Source organism: Asterias rubens, chromosome 9, assembly GCF_902459465.1.
Source record: "Asterias rubens chromosome 9, eAstRub1.3, whole genome shotgun sequence".
Classification (NCBI taxonomy): Eukaryota; Metazoa; Echinodermata; class Asteroidea; order Forcipulatida; family Asteriidae; genus Asterias; species Asterias rubens.
The window spans coordinates 11,784,488-11,799,841 of NC_047070.1; the positions used below are offsets into that span (position 1 = coordinate 11,784,488).

General features: G+C 38.0%; 1 protein-coding gene across 1 annotated transcript; it reads left to right on the forward strand.

The window, feature by feature from the left end:
* Positions 1–4,588: 4,588 nt before the first annotated feature.
* On the forward strand, positions 4,589–14,347 carry LOC117294993 (PWWP domain-containing protein 2A-like). Its single transcript, XM_033777556.1, has 2 exons — positions 4,589–4,613; positions 12,438–14,347. Exon 2 carries the CDS (start codon positions 12,538–12,540, stop codon positions 13,975–13,977), a length of 1,440 nt encoding a protein of 479 aa, XP_033633447.1. The 5' UTR covers positions 4,589–4,613; positions 12,438–12,537; the 3' UTR covers positions 13,978–14,347.
* Positions 14,348–15,354: the final 1,007 nt, after the last annotated feature.

The window sequence follows — 15,354 nt, forward strand, 5'->3', positions numbered from 1 at the left end:
TTCTCCGAATTGGTTCATTTATTGCCGTGCAGGGTCGAAGAGGCTGGGTGCCAGGACAAAACCGAAACAAATCTCACGAATTTGCATTGCATGAATGAAGTAACTCACAGATTGATGTTTCGCAGGCGACCATGTGTCAACCACTGGTCGATGTTGTTACCAGACTTCCTAGAAATCCTTCTGACAGGTGACTCATTGGACAGTGTTTCGCAGATGGTTCTCTGGATTGGTTCACTCATTGCCCCTTGCCCGCCCACCTGCCATTCGATCCGCCCTTTTTGGTCGGGTTACTTTCGTGTTGTACTATAAAGCATGGTTCTCCGGATTGGTTCATTTATTGCCGCGCAGGGTCGAAGAGGCTGGGTGCCAGGACAAAACCAAAACAAATCTCACGAATTTGCATTGCATGAATGAAGTAACTCACAGATTGATGTTTCACATGCGACCATGTGTCAACCAGACTTCCTAGAAATCCTTCTGACAGGTGACTCATTTGTTAAAAAAGATTGAATGGAGAATATTTATAAAAAAACATTCACTTCCAAACGGCATGAGAATTATGGACAAGGATGGGATCAAACGGAAGCTTTATAATTTGGAAACATTTGGTAGGGCTATAGGTTGGAAGGAGCCTGTAAGGTGTCTAAGGCAACTTTACAATTAATAACATTTTGGGGTTGGGGGGGGCTAACACAAATAAAGTACCATAAGGTAAGCATGTGAAATCGAGCCCAAGCTCTTCTTACATTCTGGTCAGTGTATTGTGAGTGGTGTGTTGTCTGGTTTTGAGACAGGCCACCTGTTGCTTGGTTAAGGAGGTCGCCGTGGAACCACTTTAGGTTGAAAGTGGGTGGCGACCTCGGACTTACAATAAATCTCCATACAGAAATTGCACTATTGATGCAAAACGTATCTTGCTGTTTTTAAACTATGGACACTATCTTTATAGAACAAATTATTTACACGAAGAGAGTGTATACATTGTGATTCTTTTTGTATAAGTTTTGCCAGTAAACTCAAATGAGTACATGAATACCGTTTCAGAATACGGTCTGTTCATGGAAGTATAGTGTTGCAGTTTCAGAGTTTACCCCATCATGGAAGTTTGTGAAACTTATACACGTACGTCAAAGGCTGTTTTGAAGCTGTAAAAAATTTTTTTTGCATTTGGTCAAAGTTGTGAAGCAAAACGACATTAAGTTTCCTTTTGAATAAGTCCATTCACAAAATTGGTTAGAGCAGTGTGTCGGTCAGGTCTCAGAATGTACGTTTTGCCAAATCCTTTTTGTAGCCTACTTTAGCAATCGGCCCGTCGGGTTGGTTACTGGAGATAACGTTAACAAAAGAGCCCTCATGCGGCTGAATGGGGTACATTTTTAGGAGTTTGTCTATTACAAAATTGACCCAAACTGGTCGTAACAAACCCTACAAATAACTTGACATGCTTTCTGAAAGTGAAATAAGTTAGAGAAAAGTAAGGAGTGAGGACAAATTTACCGTTTTTATTTAGTTTGTACGATAAAGGGTTCCAGATATATGGGATGTATGGAGGTTTGTTCCTAAAGCAGCGTGAACATGAACGGTCCGAAATTGTGTCATTAAATTTTGCGAGATGCAATAAGCCCAAAGTGGCTATTTAAACAATACACTTTTTTGACGTTCACGTTCACTGCTCCCGTAATGTGCAGCCTATTGACCAGAAAGTTTACAGGACCAATTCAGATGAGAATAAACTAAAAAGAGGCCTACGCTCTTACCGCCTCCCGAAAAAAAGAAAAAAAAAAAAAACAGTAAGCAGATTAGACTTGTGGCACACAGCATGTTCCGAAAACTCGCTTTATTTAGTGCTGTAACAACGCTATGTATCGTGGGACGTGACGCTCCATAAAGGGCCCAAGATAGACTGGGTCAATTAAAAAAAAAAAATCAACCCTGAAGGCAAATTGGGTTAATTTATGGCATACAAGTTTTTCAGGGGTATTGAGGGGTGCTGAGCTCGAATTTGCTGTATGCCAAGCTCAAAAATGTCCCATAATGCCTCAAATTCCCAAATCCAAGGTTGCCGCCACAGTGCGTGCAAGCTTTATGCGCAAACAGCGGGTATTGTAAACGGACAGCAGCCACGCACTGCTGCATTGCCTTGTAACACCCCTTTCACAGAATGGTTCAGTCCGACTCGGCCGCGGCTTGAGTGAGTACCGAGCGGAAAATATCATTTTTTGACGATGTTTTTTAATTTCACTCAACAAAAAGGAAATGCAAGCATTATGAATGTATATTGAGTGTGTGGGGAAAGTTTTGGTAGTGTAGTACAAAAGAAACTTTAGTTATTGCTGGCTAACAATCGTAAAACTTTCACCTATCAACGCGGATAACGCTGATTTGAAAAACGTATAGCGTTAAGGAAGCCCAAAATATTAGACCCCTATAAGGCTCATGGGGGAGCCTTATAGTTTCTAGAAGTATGCATAAGGTACGTCGTCTAACCCAAAACGAGGTGGGCGCAGCCACTGCAAGTAGCGGCGGACGTGCGCAATAGCATCATTTTGGGTTAGAATTATGACGCCATGCATAAATATTAAGAGAGGCGTATAACACCCTCGCCCACATTACATTTCAAAATATTTGTGTAAAGGATTTTCATCATCTAGCGGGGTGCCGAGCTTCGCGCGGCACCCCGCTAGTTTGTATTATACAGTGTGCAGCAACTGGTACCCAGAAGTAAGCTATTTCATAACGGCTTTTCAATGCAATTCTTTTTCAGTGTCACAGGTCACAGTGTCACAGTCTGTGATTGTGCGGTTCAGTTGTCCTGATATATTATTGGCTGAAACAGCGCCCTCTTGTGGATAAACCTCCGTCTTTAGAGCGAGTAAGAGCAAAAGCAAATCTATGGGGGAATATCACGTGGCTAATGCAGATAATAACCACAGTCTCAGACTTGCAATCAAGTCTACGTAGTATCAGGAGACCGATCAAAGAAAAAAACAAAAACCCGGACACAAATCTGAAACTCGCACAAAGTGGATTTTTAGTTAAGGATCAGTGGTTTTGTTCGTTCTGAAATGATTTGCACAAAAGTGTTTTCACCAGTTTGTGCAATTTGCCGAAAGTGCATGAATAATGTGCGCAATTTACTAATAGTGCAGGAATAATTAGCAGAATTTGGCGATCGTGCATTATAATTAAGTTATCGTGCATGAAATTTTTGTGCAATTTTACAACAGTGTAGGAATAGTTTGCGCAATTTGACAACAGTGCAGGATTGGTTTAGCGCTTGGACAAAATTTAACCCTGTGGAGAACCGTGTGGATGGCTACAACCCCAAATGCTTGGGCCACCCATTCCAGGCCTAGAAGTTCGCATGACTCCGCTGAAGAATCTCGCAAGAATCCAAGATTCTCCCAAATTTCGGGGAATGGATTCTCGCATATTTTTGGGGAGAATTTCTGTTTTATTGCATATACTTTTACATGAATATTTGCTAAATGAAGTGTATGAAAATAAAGCAATTATGAGAAGACAAGTACAAATATAATCATGTTGACCCAAATATAAAGCTGAGAATCGATTCGCGGATTCGCGTCAGATTTCTAGGCCTGCATTCTTAACTTTATATAAAACCATTCTCTGTCCACTTCCTGCTGACAATATACATTGTCTCCCTGCCCCCCTTCTTTATAATACTATGAAACGGTTTCATTTTGTTCAGGAAAGGACAAAAATGTTTAATTCACTACATTTGTTGAAGTTTGATCTTTTGAAACGGGCATTTCAAAGAATATGACAATCGAAATAATTAAAAGTGGTAATAGAGTACTAAATAAACACATGAACATTGTTTTTTCCCGTTTTTTTATGCACTAAAGATGATAAAATGTGCACGATACTGGCCTGCATAATGCATTAATGCAATGTAGCATAATTGTACATTTAGGTAATCATCTGAGGCATTTTAGAGTAACGTATTTATTCAGGGTACACACAAGTTCTTTTTAAGTTGAGAAGTTATACATTCTTTGTGAGGCAAATCAGTTTGTACCTTAAATGCTGCATCCAACTGTTGTGTTTTTTATGTTCAGGAAAGGACAAAATATTTAACAAGGTTCAGTGCTAATACAACCTTGCATTTCCTACTTTTAGGTGGTAAACTGAAGTAATGTCAAATGTTTCAAATGTTATAAATCACTGCCAGTGAAATTATTACTTGAATTTGAGACATGGATACATGTGCCCCATAAAGAAATGCCTAGATAATTCAACTGTATCAACTCGTGAAAATTGTTCATTTTTTGTTGCAAAATATCAACAATTCAACAAACTGACCATTTTAGTGTGTCACAAAGCTCTGACAAATTTCACTTTTGAAATTTAGTAAGCTCACTCAATCAGTATAACTTTTTAAAGACACAATTAATTCAAATATTCTGAAACACCCCATCCAAAACAACTGTGACTGTTATGACTTTGTAGCTCTTAACTCTAAACCTATTTTGGCTTTGCCAAGTACTCTGTTAAACTATATGTTCAGGAGAGGACAATGCCGTTAAACGACGATGTCATGACAGCAAGCAGGGTTCCAGTCTGAATCTTTTTATAGTGGGTTAAATCTTGTAAGTGTAACCCTAGGTACATGTTTATATCCAAAATCTTTTATCTCTGACTTCCTATAAAAAGAGGGGCGCCATGTTCAGGAGAGGACATTTTTAACATACTTTTGTTTAGCAATACGCATCAGCAGCTATATAAAATTTACTTCTGATTTCCCAATTCCAATCTTTTTACATTTAATTTTTATTACTGGAGTATACAGGGTCATTTTGACAGGCAGCAAGTTGTGTTTCCTTTCTTTTAAATTTGGAATAAAATACCATGTTCAGGAAAGGCCATTTTGAAAAATATTTGGCAGCTAGATCAATATCTCACTCAAAATGGCATAAGAAAAAAATGAGTACATGTTGGTCGATCCTTATAAAATTTGGTATACAGAGTTTGGGGAAATACTCCAATTAATGTCCTTGCAAGTCTGGGTGGTTGCACTGGCATTTATTTTTTATTTCTCACTAATTGCAGTTTCTAGAAAATGTGAGTGAGACTCCAAATCTTGTACTTTAGCACCTATATGAGCTTATAATTTAAAAACCATAATACAAAGAGCTATGAAATTTGTTCTGGAGATTGCTACCACATATAGGTCCTTGCATGACAAAAATCAGCAAAGTCCAAAATAGTCTTCATATAAAATAAAGCACCCATTGTTCATTTTGCAACCTTTCCCGTGAAGTTGCCCTTGAGTCTTCTGAAATCAGAACCGCTGAAACAGGTACTCGGTCCACAGAAAAGTGGACCAGTGGGTCCGGTTCCGGTTCTCAATTTGGAATCAAGAAGAACCGAAGGAACCGCCCAAGCTTGTGCCGATGCATTGAATCATACACGCAACCGCATGATTGCCACTCCTACTGAAAAGTTGCTCATTCAATTAGTTTCCTACAATTGTCGCACAAAACACAATCTATTTTTGTAAAAAAAAACATTTAACATTTCTTTTTTATTCCTTGGATGGGTCACATTCCTAATTTCTACTCCCTAGCTGTTGAAGGGAATGTGTCTGTCCATGGTCTGTCGAGAAAGCTGTTTTTTGTCCATATTTATGAACACTGCCTGGGATCGTCAAAATGAGATCCAAAGTCTTTTCTTAATGTACGGCAAATTTACATTAATCGTCTCCCTCAGACCCATGTGGAGTGGGGTCGACCACAAAACACGATCGTGATACGAGGTTCAGGATAGCTTCTGGGTACCCGCTCCCATGATGTGTACAGACGTCGTTCTGATTTCACACACACACGCCGGAGATGTGTGCATGCCTTTTGCAGACTTTGAAGGCCTGATTATTATTTATATAATATTGGATGGCTTTGAGGGGGATACAATAATATATTGCACGAGCTATGACAATATTAATATGGTCATAGCGAGTTCACTGGTTAACAACAGTGAGCGCGCGCTCTTGACTATATGGGAACCAGCGAAACTTGTTAAAATGCCTGGATGGAGCCATCCGGGAGCTTTTACTGACACAATATTGCTGTCATCCGGGTACTTTATACGAAAGCATTCAATACGCTGATTTGCCTCTGGAAGCCTGATATAAATAATATTCTTTATTGCATTGATAGGGCTACTAGGCACCGAGCTAACATTATGTCAACAAAACCCAAACTATGACCATACCCTTTCTCATTGTTAAAACTAAAAGGATTATTATAAAACTCAAAAAACAGCCGAGGCAACAAAACATGATGAGAATTAATCGGTAGTCTAATAAATATTAAAATCTATTATTGTCCACTAACGAAAAAAACAAATAAACACTCAAAACACAATAGAACAAAGCAAAATCAGGAATAGGCCTATATAATCTGACAAATTATACAATAAACTACTCTTTTTGTTCATTCTGGGTGTCCTCAAATGTTTATGTTTGAACGATCAAAGAAGCCTGGTGTACACGTACAGTTGTTTTTTTCCCGTGAGGAACTGCTCTATATTTACCACGCTGTATGTTGACAGAATGTGCATGCCTAGCCTACTACCAGCAATGACAATGTTGTATGGTTCTAGCTCGCGCACTAAGAGCTTACCCCGCACCAACAAGTTTATTATTACATTTTTGGGGAAATACTACATTCTCCTGAGCATGCCTAGACACATCAAGTCTTAAATCTCTAGGCGTTTATAACTTGTCTTGTCTGCTAGAGGGAGTTTGCTCTTGCGCTATCGCATTGTTTCAAAACGCCCTCTTACAATGTACTCGAGCATTAGCGTTTCTTGCATTTTTTTGTCACAGGCAAAGTTACAGTAGACTACCAGGCCTGTAAATTGGAAACCATGTCTGTGTCTTGCTGGATAGTGCGTTGTGTATTGTGTGAGCATGCGTTGTGGTACTGTGATTGTGCGTTGTGTTTTTCTTTTTCGCTGCACCTTCAAGTGAATTTGTTATAGTTACGTCGTCGATATGCTGGCTCAATAAAATTTTGATTCCAAAAAGAATAGGGAAATTTGGTAAAACTAAATCTAAGTTTTACTCTCTGCAGTTTTTAAAACTTTTCCACTCAAATGCAACCACTGGCTGTGCTAACACAGCTTGCCTGGCGCACTACATGTAGGTAACGCAGTGATCACAGCAGAAGACTCATTATGATTTAACTAAATGAATTGTCATTTACAAACATGTTGGTCAACCACAATCCTCATACAAATGTGCCTTTGAAACACAGATAAGAATTCATGACAATACCATTTTGGGGTCATTCAGTGTCAATTCAACACGCTTTTGGATCTGACCGTCACGGATTTAAATGAAATTCAGTGTGCTAATTGGACTACCTGAGAAACGCCCAGTTCTCAAATTGTATGTAATTCGGATCATTTTGGGGGGAGATACGGCTTAACAAACTTTTGACTAATTAGCATGACCTGCTATGTTTGGACAATCATAGATCTCCAAAAGTAAAGCACCTACAGAGATAACATTTACATCATTTTGAAGCTCTTGAGATGGCCCACATTTGATAACATAAAATCTAAAAATTTCCACATACCACCGAATAAAAATATGTACTTTTTTTTAATGCAAGTTTAAGATGTAAGCAACAATATTCTGAAAAATTGTGATGGGCACTCTTACAGATTTCTTTGTTGTGATTTTTTTAACATTGGCTATCAAGGGCAAACCATAAATACGCAGTGTACAACATACACAATGTACAGTGTACGGAGTATTGTGAGGTAATGTGTACATGCACATTAAAAAACATGTCACCCTGGTAATAATATGACATGACTTATGAAAGTGTGTTGAATTGACACGGAATGACCCTTTGTTTTTAATATCCCACAGTCCCCCCATGTCACACTTTTGTGTCCTTGAGTATGAAATTGCCCAGGTACAATTACATTAGATGCTTGTTACTGTTTGTACTAAAGAAAGTGTTTCCTTGACTCAAAAGGGCCTCAATCCAGGGTGTTTAAACAGTTGATAATGACCAGCTGGAGCTCTGTCTATAGCCGTTGTTTTTGGATACTACGCGCTAGTCTTGGTGCAAGACGTTTCTTGTTCTGGGCGTGGCAGGCGCTGTCGATGAGTTTGCCGCACTGTGTGTGAAAGGAAACCGAGAACATACTAAGAGATGTTAAGAACGATGTTAAGAGATAGGAACCGAGAACGTCTTGCACCAAGACTATATGTGCACGAATGGATCCGGTATATGCAACACGGGCATACAGCGCTCAAGCACGTCGGAAACGGATAATTTTTACAGAGTTTCTTACTTTATTACGCCTTCTAACCCAAAAGGCATTTTTGAACGGGAATAAAAGAGTAGTGACTCGTTCTTAAAAGCAGTGGACTCTATTGCTAATTAGTTAAAATAATTATTAGCATAAAACCTTACTTGGTGACGAGTAATGGGGAGAGGTTGATAGTATAAAAAGGTGTGAGAATTGGCTCCCTCTGAAATGACGTAGTTTTCGAGAAAGAAGTAAATTTTTCACGAACTTGATTTCGAGACCTCAGATTTAGATTTTGAGGTCACAAAATCAAGCATCCAAATGCACACAATTTCGTGTGACAAGGGTGTTTTTTCTTTCATTATTATCTCGCAACTTTGAAGACCAATTGAGCATAAATGTTCACAGGTTTGTTATTTTATGCAATATATGTTGAGATACACCAAGTGGGGAGACTGGTCTTAGACAATTACCAATAGTGTCCACTGTCTTTAAGCGACCATTTAAAACCTTGCAGGGTCGTTGCCAGTTTTAAACGGCCGATTCAGAACTCGTCGCTACCCTTTTATTCCTGTATTAAAGACTGAAACACATCACCACCACAGACATCTACCATTCTTAACAATAAGACCTTTTAAGGAGCCGATCTAACTGGCACCACCAAATAAAGATATTGACAAAATAGGGAGACAGCCTTCATAAGGCTAGAGTTGGTAGAGCACCGGCATATTAAACAGGAGGTCATTTATTCAAACTCTGCTTGTTTTAAATTTACCCAGTCAGTTCCACTTGCGGTTTATAACCTTTATTATATCAGGCATGCAACTCTTCCGCGTTTCCGAGGAATTCCGCGTTTTTAAAAAACTGATTAGCGCTAAGAAAAACATTCCGCGGTTAGCGCGATCTTAAGACAATTTACAACAATGCATCGTAACGCATGGTCTGGCCTCTGCCGCAGCACGCAATCCATTCTACTGCATGGTCAATCTAAAGCCCACAGCAAGCAATGCATACGTTTACACACTGCGTGCAGTCATTAATAGCCGTGTGTACGGTCAACAAATCTGGAACAGTGGAACGCACCCCGTGGCGCAGGCGAGTTGTGTGCTAAACCAAGTTATTATACAGCCTTGAAATGAGTCTAAGGTCATGTCTTCGTCTGGTCCCGCTATTTTGCAATAGTATACACGTATTGTACATGTATGTATGTGTGTGTGAGTTAGTTACCAAACGTACATGTATATACTGCTGCTTTGTGCGAGTCTCACAATGCGCTACGAAACAGTCGCATCTTCAAACGTCCGTCAAAATGACATCCAAAAGAAAAGATATTTTAGAGCGGGACCGAGTGGTACCTGGCCAAATTAAAGCCATAGATAAAGGAGTAAAAAATACCTGGAAGTGGTTCTGGTTGGAAAAATAAGACGTAGACGGTAAACTGCTCTCCGAAACCGTCCGGAAAGTGGACAAGCCAGGAATGGCATATTGTGTGATGTGCAAGCGGGAACAAGTGGCTCTCACCGAACATTGTAAGGCGGCAAAGCATCGGGAGTTGATTAAGTTGAGGAAAACTAACTATTGTTTCCCAGTTAGTTATGAAATTTGCATAAAATTATTATTCCCCCCCCCCAAAAAAAAAAATAAAAATTTGATTTTTTTTTTTTTTGGGGGGGGGGGGGAATAATAATTTTATGCAAATTTCATAATTACCTGGGAAACAATAGTTAGTTTTCCTCAACTTAATCAACTCCCGATGCTTTGCCACCTTAGAATTACGGTGCATACATAGGCAAGGTGTTTTTCCATGTTATTTTAGTTGTATAAAACACTTCACTTTGTCTTTGTCATACATGCTAAGATTGATCCTAAGAGCGTAAAAAACCTCAACACTTTTTAGGGTACCATTGTGGGTCTCGAAAAGTTTCCTCTTTTTTTTTCATCGGGCAGTTGCATGCCTGGGCAGTTCCATAGAAATGTAAACCTCAGTGCCAAAATATCAAAATGGCACTTATGTGACAAATGAGACATCATTTTGTAGCTAATTGTATGAATTTTAATAAAATATAATTTGTTATTGAAAATATTCAGCGGCTCAAGTGCTATTTTCGACTGAAAAAATACTTTAAAAATAGTGAAATTGGCTCAAAAATAATGTTTTGCCAAATTAATCAAAATTTTTACTGTGGTTAAATAGTGTTTGTTTTGGTTTTGCACCTGTTTGAAGTTTGCTATGGTAACAACACAATGATGGAAAAAAAATTAAAAATTTCTTTCAAAATTTTATGATATTCAATATTTTAGGAAACTTACTTTTCCGATGTACGTCCGACACCAAAATAGTGAATATTTTAATCTCCCTATTTCAACCGTGGGCAGAAAATTTTCAAATTTACACTACAAAGCACAATTGATGCCCTCTCTCTAAACATGGAATTATTTCTTTAAAAAAATCTTCTTAATCGTACAAAATCCTGGTGTCGGACGTGCATTTTGTTCGTACGTCCGACATCAGTACGTCCGACACCTCCAAAATAATTATGTGAAAGCCTTTTTGAATGCCTTTAAAATATCATACAAAGCTATAAATTGGTACCTAGGGTAACTCTCACCCAAATCACTCAAATCTTGCCTCAAAACAAGTGTATTTCATATCCCTTTTTTTCTACTGGCTGCTAAAAACACAATAATTTTAATCCGCAGAAAATTTTAATTTCCATTTCCAAAACCCACTGGTACTTATAATTAATATAAGAAAAGCTTGGTTTTTGCAGTATATTCGTTAAATTCAGGTACATGTGGTTACCCCCAAGCAAGGATAGAGCTCTTATTCATTTAGTAAGCTGCTGACAATGCTCTAAAGTTGGTTCTTGAGAGAAAATATCAAAACATTTAACACCAACATTCTTGGTGACCTTTGACCTTGACAACAGTTACCCACCAAGAACTTTAAACTTAAATTTTTTTAAACACAAGTCCAATCTACAATAAATTTGGACCCAATGTTATTTTGCAGACTCATATCTTTCATTGTTAGGCAACATTTTGAAACTTGGGTGTTTTGCCAGTTTTGGTTGCCACAGCAATGCATAAGGATACGCATGTACATCATGTACAAGTTGCATTACACATGCACATTGTTTCTATTGATCTCAAAACGTGGTATAATTTGACAATTAAACCACTTTTTTCAACAAATAATGATTTAATCGGATATTACAACACCAAATTGGTAGATGTAATCATTATTTTATAACAAAAGTGAAAAGTTGAACTGATTGTTACCTATTTTTGAATGCAATTTCGGACAAGTACGTCCGACACTGTAAAATGTACACATGTACGTCCTACACCAATATATAAAATGCCGTTCCTTAAAATTCAAATTTAAAAACCAAATGTCTTATGGTAAAGTGTAATGACAGAGGTCTGATGAATCCATAAATAAGAAAAAATTGCATTAAAGTTCAAACACATCACAGAGTTTGAACTACAAATATTGGTTTTCATAAAAAGGCATTTCTCTGAGTACGTCCGACACCATGGTTTTTTGGGCGAATGGCGTCTATATCCAAAGACATGGATGAATAATTTTTTGGTAAAATAACTTTAGTGACTGCCTTATACCTCTATCCAGAATAAAAGTTCCTTTTATTTATACCACTGTAATAATACACTCTGTTAAAGTGTCCGAAATGTACGTCCGACCCCGTGGAACTGCCCTGCCTGTTATATTCTACATTAAGTGTATGAATGCATGTACCTACATGTATCAGGCATGCAACTCTTCTGCGTTTCCGCGGATTTCTGCGTAAAAAAAATAATAATAATTATCAGCGCTAAAATAATACCCACCCCCCAAAGTATGCAAGCAACAACAATGTACAACTACAAAAATGTCAAATAAGCCTATTACATTCTAACAATGTACCTTAGAGCATAATAAACCTCAACATTTTCTAGGGTACCATTGTGGGTCTCGTGTCTTGTGGCGTTTCGGCTGCCTCACCCCGCACTTTCGTTGTGCCTGCGAAAATTTCCCCCTTTTTTTTTTCAATGGGCAGTTGCATACCTGATGTATGTGTTTTGTTATAGTGCCTGGTTGAAAGCTTCATTTCATATTATTTTTATTTATTTTTCTATGGCAGAAGATTTCCAGTCTGCAACAGCAACCCTATATTGCTTCATAATCGGCTGAAGGAAAATTTTGATGTGTCATCTCATTCTGAAAGTGCGGCTACTGTTGTCATGCCCGGAGAAGATGGCTCTGGAGAAAAAGTTGAACATTCTGCCCTGAGCTACAGACAATCTTATTTTCAAGATATGCCTCTTCCTGCTCCAAGACCACTCCTGCTTAACAGACCAACAAACTTCAGAGAAAAGAAAGTGCCCAACTCCAACACTCGCACACGACCAATACGCTTAAGACCAAGGCGTCCACTTTGCAGTAAATGCAGATCACAATGCAGCAATAACGTTACTTCATCTGTTCCACATGGCTCAGGGGGAAAAATTGACAAAGCTTCCTTTGTTAGAAAACATAAAGCAGAAATTGCTACTCCCAAATATTTTGGATCAAAAAAGTCAACAACTGGTGATACCAATGCAGGTTTGCGTAAAACCAGCCCTGTTATAAAGATTTCTTATGCAAGTCCACAGGGTAAAGGACATGTTGTAAGAATACCTGCAAAAACACACTCTACTGCTTATAAAAACCGTACTTCTCTCAGCCAAAATAGTGACCTTGGTCACACCAACAGACAGAAAGCACAGAAATGTTTAAAAAAGGCCAAATCTAATGTGAAAACGTCAGTAAGCAAGACAAACAAAGGTCTGAATGGATTTCTACCAAGCAGTGGGCCTAAATCTTACCATGAGCAGCACAGACGTATTCGTATTATTAAGTCTAAAGGTACATATCACAGTGCATCAGCCAATGAAATTGGATACTCAAAGCACTCAGAAAGCAGCCAGGCTAGGAACCAAAACCAAACTGTATCAAGTGGGACATCAAGGAAGACTGCAAAATCAACTGAAAATGAACTTCATGCATGTAGCAAAACATTTCTGACAGAGCCACATTTGAAAAATGTACAAGTTTTTGTTAACAATCATTTTAATGCGCAACAGCAGGAAGTAAGCACTCAAAATGCAAGCAACAGTACAGGTCAAAGAGATACATTTACTTGCAGTTCAGATAATGTTGAAGTTTCTTCCAGTTTAGATATTGAATCTGATGTTTTATCTGTGGTAAATCCAACAGAAACATTGCTGTCTGAAAGTAAACAATGTATAACCCCAATGAAAATACAAGTGCATAAAAAAAATATCACTAAAAGCTGTCTGAAAGATGGACGAGAAATGTGTATTGGTGACATTGTGTGGGGCAAGATCACAGGGTTTCCTTGGTGGCCAGGTCGTATAGTTGAAATAGTTGTCAGCAGACGTGAGAATGGTACATTACTCAGCCAGTTGGCACAGATCACATGGTTTGCTTCAACAACAATTTCTCACATGCCCTTGACAGACTTGTATCCATTTCTTCGTTTCTTTGCGGAGCGATACAATCGCAAAAAGAAAGGAATTTATAAAGATGCAGTGAGACAAGCTACTGAGGCAGCGACCACCCTCTCTCCAGAAGTTCGAGCACTCCACACAATGTTTGAGACATCAACACTACAACCGTGAAAAGTTGTAAATGTACATTACATCTTTGGGTAGAAATGCTGTTTTTGTGGGCAGCCAGTATGAGGATTGAAATTAGGTTTTTCACTCCTTTCAAGTTCAAACATTGTTAAAATTGTATATCTTTTGTATGACTTTAATACAGTATGGTTTTAGGCGATTGTATGTCGTTCAGCTTCATGAGTAGCATTGCAATGGTTTGTATATGATCCCCATTTCGGACATAACAAAAACATGAGAAAACCACTACTGTTTAATGAGAGCAAAATTATTTTTCTCTTATTAGTATGCTACCAGCCGTCAATTTTACAAAGAGTTAGGACTCGTCTTATCTGGAGTTAGGACGCGTAACTCGTCCTAACTTAGGATTAATCTTAAGGTCTGCATGCTACAGTGCAGGGTTGGGACTCGTTCTAAGTCATAAGGTTAATCCTAAGTTAGGAAGAGTTTTGTGAAAAATAATATTTGTAATGTGTTGTGAAGTTTTTTTTATGTTGACTGTTCATATTAAACAATTTTGTTTATTTGTGTGTGTGTCTATAATTCATTTTGTTTTTATTATATATTATTTGTAGTAGTATGATTGTTATTTTCTTATTTTACATAAATTATTATTTATTGACACACATGGGAAGGATTTGTTTCAAAGCCCTTATACACTTTCGGTACAGGAAAAAAAAAAAAAAGTTCACAGATTTACAAATAATTTACAGGGTTTACAGAAGGTAATGGTGAAAGACTTCTCCTGAAATGCTTTACTTTTTTAGAAAACATTAAAACAATATAAATTCTCGATAGCGAGAATTATGGATTTATTTTAAACACATGTCATGACACGGCGAAACAAGAGTAGGTTTTCCTGTTATTTTCCCGACTCCGATGACCTATTGAGCCTAAATTTTCACAGGTTTATTATTTTATATATAAGTTGTGATACACGAAGTGTGGGACTTGGACAACACTGTTTACCGAAAGTGTATAATGGCTTTAACAGATGGCTTTGCCATCTATTTCTGTTGTCATCATGTTTTACATTTATGTTATTAAATCTGTAGTTTGAAAAAGCTCTATGTTTAAACAGAGGCTACAGGATGATCTCAATATTTCAACTATTACCATTTTATGGCCAAATAGACATGGTACATAAATACCGGTAAATAACCATTTTACTCTCAAAATTTGCATTAAGTAATAAATAATTCAAGCCAAAAATTAACCTCTCCACGCGACTTTTTCAGCCGAGAGTAAAAAACTGCTTATCTTTGATAATAATATGCAATGACCCCTTGACGTCATTGGTGATTTTTAGGGTTTGTGCACAGTTCTCCAGCTTTGGACAATTGAGGGCGCAATTTTACACAACAAATAGCGCCAATGAAG

Coding starts and splice junctions, on each gene's coding strand:
- LOC117294993 (XM_033777556.1), top strand. CDS start 12,538: ATGCCCGGAGAAGATGGCTCTGGAGAAAAAGTTGAACATTCTGCCCTG.